At 32.7% G+C, this 6,978-nt stretch overlaps 1 protein-coding gene across 3 annotated transcripts in view; it reads right to left on the bottom strand.

Moving 5' to 3' along the window:
* Positions 1-5,129: 5,129 nt before the first annotated feature.
* The window catches only part of LOC134236531 (uncharacterized), a 79,699-nt gene continuing 77,850 nt past the window's right edge, over positions 5,130-6,978 (bottom strand). For all 3 annotated transcript variants that reach the window (XM_062718707.1, XM_062718709.1, XM_062718708.1), the window contains 2 exons: positions 6,090-6,883; positions 5,130-5,757 (listed from right to left, as the gene is read on the bottom strand). In XM_062718707.1, coding sequence (XP_062574691.1) covers positions 5,716-5,757; positions 6,090-6,883 — 836 coding nt within the window. In that variant the 3' untranslated portion in view covers positions 5,130-5,715. The remainder of the gene's footprint in view (positions 5,758-6,089; positions 6,884-6,978) is intronic.

The raw sequence follows: 6,978 nt of genomic DNA, 5'->3' as shown, positions 1-6,978 counted from the left end.
GTTTAAATCTACTTTCTGCATTTCTCTATATAGAAGTTTAAAATTTCGACAATTGCAATGGAATAAACATTATGAAATAAAGGAGGCTCTAACAAATGTGTTGTCAGAAAAACTAATGGAGAATAGCCAGTAAAAAAGTTAAAGTTGGTTGAATATTTTGAACATGGCAGGGGTTGAAGTGGTAATATTCTCCATCAACTCCTCAGCAGCTTGATTCAAACATATAAAATTTCGCTGGATACAAATAGAATGTTTATGCATACTTGCACCCCAGGGTACATTTGTATCTGTCACGACCATGGTTCTCCTTTGCATGGAATTCATCAAGTTGTTTATCTTTCTACCCTTGGCAATATTTGGCATTGGTAACCAAAAATTAGTCAAACTACGGGTGCATGCGCCAGTGATAAGATCACAACATAAAGCTGACTGGTTCAAAAGCTCATTATTGTGGTTTCTTTCAGTTTAGGGATGAATGTAATAATTTTGATAGTCTATTGCATTGTATTAATAGTGGTTTTTGTGGTAGTAAGGTGGCGATTAAACGGGTGGCAGTACGAATAACCTTACCTTAACGTGACTCTGTTTCGCGTCAACGTAATCGTTACTGTTGGGTTGGTTTTAAACAAATTCAGACCCTCTCTGACAACGAGTAACATGTTCTATGGGGGAAAATATACAAGAAATTGTTCATTAAACCGTTTTTGCCTTTGTCTTATTTCGAAATCCAGACTGCAAGGAACTTCCGTAAACTATACTAAGACAGCAAGAAATTCAGATCTCTAAATAATGAAAAATAATGTGCATACCTTAGGTGCATTAAATGGCGCATCAAGGTTTTTTGACAAACTCGTCTTCATCAATGCAATTTGAGCATATTTGGGCTTTTTAGCGGTTTCCGTACGTGATGTTATACATTTTACGGTTGTATAAGTCTGGACATTGATTTTGGTACAGTAACTAACATCTTAAATCATCTGACTAATTTTCGTAATTTTTAGTCATGTGGTCAAAAAAATTTTGAATATTATGTTTCCCTGCGTTTTTTTCCTTTCATTATGAAAAATGATACGCGTCAACAAATAATAGCAAGGTTGTGAAGCATTAAAAAACAATATCTATGATACATGTATGTGATTTTTAATAAATTCCAAATTAAGATGTAACTATTAATATTTTTTTACTTCAAGTTTTCCTTTCAAGAATGCTCAATAGTAAAAATACCTTTTGCTAAGTTTTATCTGCGAATGATTTGATGCTGTGCATAAATTTTACTCGTAAAAAATCTGTTACAGTTATACACCTTCTGTAGTCCTCATAGCTAATTCAAGCACACTATATATGTTTGTGTGATATGACTTTTTCTCCTGAGCATTTATATTGACAAGTGTACAAGTCGTAATTGTCCTATTAAATTTCATGTTTATTAAAAGTGACAGGAAAGCCCTTGCGTGTCTTGTCGGAATTGCCGAAGGCATTCTGAAACACAGAAATTGATACGTTTACACCAAAGGGATCGGTATCATTCTATATTTGAATCCTGTAATACATATTATATATATAACAATTTTTAAACACTAAACCCAAATCTCTATATTCAACATATTTATTGAACGCCATGAACACATGTACGCGTTCAATATATTCTTATTTTTCTGTTTCATGATACAAATGTTTTCGGTATGCTTACACTTCTGTTGATAACTGTATTTAAGGATTTTTTCATTAATTAAATCATCTAATTCCTCTGAATTCAAATAAACAAATCGCACACGTTGTCCAGATTTTTTAATTTTCGCGGAACTGTTTATTTTTGCTTAGCAACTGCCTCTGTGAATTTCGAACCCGACGTATTTAATATATATGCAGAATGATGTCACGTGAGGGAATATAACTTTGTTCGGGAGGGCAATATAACTGTTTCCGTTGAAATATAAAATAATTTAAATGTTTTTTAAGGCATAGGGATAAAAATATTATATTTGTGATATAATGGGAACACTTCTTCAAAAATTTTATATAAAGCCTTATAATGAAGTTATAAATGTAAAAAAAAAATACATACACGTACCATACAGGAATGTCTTGTCACTTTCTAAAATACAAATTGCTAGTAGATGATACATTAAATAATCATAGATCTATTAATAGCATAGCTTACGTATGTCTTCATTCAATTGAAAAGAGCGGTTAATTTAAGGAATCCCACAATTGTTGATGTCCCTGGCATACAATAATACTAACTAGACAGTGATTCCTTATATTTCCATTTCATTGTGAAATAAAATTGTAGATTTAGAATTTAAAAATGCAGACATAGATTTAAATTTTACGAGGATTCTTGTCCCAATTTTAATAGGCCTCACCGAACACAACAGCAGCCGCACGAAATTTTCATGCATATTTGGCCTCCTTAGCGTCAGACCCAGAGACAGATTTGCATGCATACTAGGCCTCCAAAGCTCCTGACCTATCGACCTGCCTTATTTACAATCCGGCAGATTTATCAGGAAATCAACTCCGCTTACTTTCAAAGGTTATCATAGAGGGAAATATAAAGGATTCTTAATTCATCGACCCTGACAACACAGCACAACTTCCAGTCAATAATTTCTATTAAGATCAATCACTAACAAATTGTGGCATTTGATTTTAAATTTACTACAATATACGTACTTATTTCCATGTGGTCATAATTCAGAATAGTAAAAATACTTTTAAGAGTTCTTTGAAAATGATAAAAAAAAAATCCATGCAATTTATTTATATCAATTAAATTACTTGGGTACGATGCTGTGCTTGACTTACAGTGCGAACATAATTCTTCAGCCGTGGCTCTATAGAAAAGACACATATTTAAATAAATAAAAAGTAATAGTAAGTTTTTTTTATACAACTACCAAATAACCGTTACATAGAAATGTGAAACAAATAATTTGTCATTGTTCTGTATTAAGAATAAAGTACCAACAGAGGGTGTAGGAGATAATTGATTTTTAATTTTATATTAATTATCTAAATATAATTTTCGAATTGAAAGACGGTAGAATTGTAGAATGGAACCAGTTTCAATCTCAGAAAATGAAGAAATTGAATTATAATTAATATACCAGATAATTTTGATTAGATATTCATGTTCAGTATACTTAATACATGTGGGTGCCAAAGCCTTATTCCTTCAATAAATATTATAAATGATTTCAAATTGTTTTTATGTGCGTACTGTTAATAAATGACCTTTGCATACATGTTAGAATTCCTGGTATACTACTCAGAATCAATTTCAACTGCTTTTTATACTTCCATTGTTTATTGGAAATTTAATTTCTGAGTAAGCTCCATCCATTGAATCAATAAACCTCGCCAATGGGACTGCTAAGACTGCTTTGTTATAAAACAGGGACCGCTCTGGGACCACCGTGGGACTGTTTTAGCAGTCCCAGAAAGGAGCCCCGGGACCAATCTGGGACTGCTTTGTGTCAGATTGGGTTTGGTCGGTAATGTACTTGAGAATGCTTCCACATAATTTTTATTTTTCCTGGCCCATGGGTTCTTGAAAAGAACATATTTAAAAAAAAATGCCTATGCATTTCTATGTAAAACCTTGATATTTTGTGGTGGCCCCTCCCTATTCCCCGATTTGAACAAACTTAATTCTACACTACCTGAGAATGCTTCAACATAAGTGTTATCTTCCCTGCCCCAGAGGTTCTTGCCAAGAAGATTTTCCCTATGTAATCCTATGTAAAACTTTGAGTCTTATCTTGCCTGGCCCAGAGATTCTTGAGAAGAAAAAAATTATTTATCCTGTATATTCCTTTGTAAGACTTTGATCCCTGATGTGAACAAACTTGAAATTACACTAAGTGAAGATACTTTCTCAAAGGTTTCTTTCTATCCTGGCCAAGGGGTTCGTGAGAAGAAATTTTTAAAAGAAATTCCCAATGTACTTTTATGTTATACCTTGATCCCTCATAGTGGCCCAACCCTACCCCTGAGGGTATTGATTCAACAAATTTGACCTGCATTTACTGGGGATGCTTCCATATGAGTTTCATCTTTCCTGGCCCAGCGGTTCTGGAGAAGAGGATTTTCAAAAGATGTTTCCTTGGACGAGGGTATGACCATTTATTTGAACAAACTTGAATACCCTTTACATAAGGATACTTTGATGCAAGTTCGGTTGAAAGTTGCCCAGTGACCTTATGAATAAAATGAAAATGTGAAAAGTTTACAACAACGACTACGACAACAACAACAACAACAGACAACAGAGCTTTCGGCTCAGGTGAGCTAAAAACGGTTTTTAAAATTAATTTTCAATCTTAAATTGAAAATGATAACATGACAAATAATCATGATATGCCTTGTTATTTTGATTAGAGACAAAAATTTGGCAGAATCTCAACCCAATTGATATATCCTTTTGTTGAGACTAGATCAAAAACAAGAAGAAAGGAATAAGCAAACGTCCAGCTGGTTTAATTCAATGATGAAAAATGCTTTTAAACAGAGCAATGAAGATAGACTCAAGGTCTCACAAATTTAAAAATATAATTAAAATTTCCATTCCGTTCAAAAGCGTACCTTTATAGAGTTTAAACATATGAAATTTATATCGCAACCTGACATGACGACATTTAAAGATGTGAACAATTAAGCTGGGATCAAGAACACTTTGCTCAATAACGAAATACATAGAAAATGAGAAATTTTGCAGTTTTTACTTAATATAACTTCAAAATGCAAAAAATACGCATAAGGATTATATGCTATTAAAGACAGATTTTACAAACAATTTTTATCTCTTTGAAAGAAAATTAATATCATGTCACAAATTTAGAAAAGTTGATAATTCTTTGATTTGTTTTTCTCCTTGTTTTTAGAGAATGAAATACCTTCCGTATTTCCCCTAAAAGCAAACAACTAGTGTAATCACGCTAGAAGTGTTTAGTCTTCATTCTTTTACCCTCTTCTTGCCTTCTTGTTTCTTAAGGAGCACAAAGTCAATTGTTTAGACATTCAATTTAATTAATAACCTGACGTATCTTATTTCATAAAAGAAATGACACTTATTAGTGAATACAAAAATGAACAAAAAATTGGAAAAATTACATAATTAGGCTGATTTTTATAATTTTGCTTTTTCCTCATAAAATTAATCTATTTAGTAAATTAAGATCACTTGGTCAATCCGTGTCCACTTTACCTAGATGCGTTTGACTAGGTGAATACATGTACATAAAATTCCAGGGACATCGTTAAGCCCTCAACAAGAACGTTTAGCCCGTGTGAAAAATCAAATGGATGCTTTAAAAACTTTACAACAAACTTACCCAAAAAGCTTGCAAATCCCGTTTTAGAACAGACCTCTTCTCTTTTTTAGAAGATTGAACAAATAAACCTCGACTTTGACAAATCCGAAAAAGTGAAGTTGATATGTTCAATAAATATAAAATTATATTTTAAAAAAATAAGCATTAAGTCCATTAATCTACAAAATTTGATCTAATTATAAAAATTAATTATGAAACAATATATTTCAAACATGAAAAAGTAAATGATTTGGATTGTTTAAGTTAATTAATTTTTTCATAAATAATAAATCTGTTGTAAAAACTGTTAGATTTTCTCTATTAATAATACAGATACATGTACGTCACATAAAGTAGTCGAACTTGAACATATGCTGAAAACTGCGCATTAAATCAGCATTCAATTCAGTTCGTCCGCAGAAGACTTTTTAGTGATTTCATCCTGAAAAAAAACGACAAAAAACCTTGTAGACGAACATGAAGTCAATCATTATTATAATAATACAAATGTATAAACATAAGAGAGCTAAATTACACATTTAGGTTTAGTTTATGTTCGTTAAACGTATTTAAAACAGATTCTATTTATACAAAAACATTATACGAGAAAATAATAACAAAAAAATGTTTAAAACTTTTTGATTTAACTCATTTTTAATCTTGAAACTAACCCTTAAAATTACCAGCTATAATAACATGTAGTTTTCTTGCCTATTTGTGTCATACCTCTAAGAAAGTCAGGGTCTACACCAGTCCCCTGCAATATATACATACCTCGCATTCGTACATATACTGACTTGCATCATTACCAAATGCCCAAATTTCCATTTGAATTCGAGTTAATTTTAGAAAGTTTCGTATTGTCCTTAGCTCCTTTGACTTTCCAGTAATAGATCCCTGGTACAAGTTTCGCACCGATAACCCTAAAATAACACCATCTAGTAAAACAGACACTGGAATAAAAACGGCTTCAGCGGCGACAACTGCTCGTGATAAAGCTCTTAATACTGCTATTGGTAATGAGGCTAATCCACTAACAGATCTCAGGTAGACGGCCGACGAGCGTACGGGATCTGCTCTTGATAATTCATCTGCAATATCTCTTTTTGATTTTATAATTTTATCCAATTTCACCATAATTTCTTCAAGCTTCTGTGTTTCATTTTCTAGGCGTCTTGAATGTTCTCTCATATTCATTTGTAGCCGTTCGGATAAATTTGATTCCTTTCTATTCAAACCTAACTCTGTGAGTTTCGAAATCACAGACGTAACACTCCCGAGACCAGAAACTACACCGCCAGCTACTACAAGGCCAAAAGATACCCCCGCCGTGAATGGAGCAGCGAGAATTCCTGCAACTGCCAGTGCACCCCCTATCAAACCAACAGATGACCCTGCAATACTTGCAATATTGCTTTTCTTCCTTCGTCCTTCAAGAAGATTGATGGAATCTGCGCAGAACTTTTCGAATATCACGTTACATCTTATCCAGAATTCAAATCTTTGTTGTGTCTTATAGAGTTGACTGTCAATCCTCTGATATACTCGAATAATTCCGATGTCAAAATCTAGAACCAACAAAAGTAATTCAGTATATAGTAGTTCAGTAATTAAGAAGTTCAACATTTTAAAAATCATGAATCATCGGTGAGTTTGAACTTAT

This window comes from Saccostrea cucullata, unplaced genomic scaffold (assembly GCF_032062105.1).
Source record: "Saccostrea cucullata isolate Sc308-1 unplaced genomic scaffold, CSIRO_AGI_Scuc_v1 ctg340, whole genome shotgun sequence".
Taxonomy (NCBI): domain Eukaryota; kingdom Metazoa; phylum Mollusca; class Bivalvia; order Ostreida; family Ostreidae; genus Saccostrea; species Saccostrea cuccullata.
The sequence above is the reverse complement of the archived record's forward strand: the minus strand, read 5'-3'. Positions and strand labels throughout refer to the sequence as shown.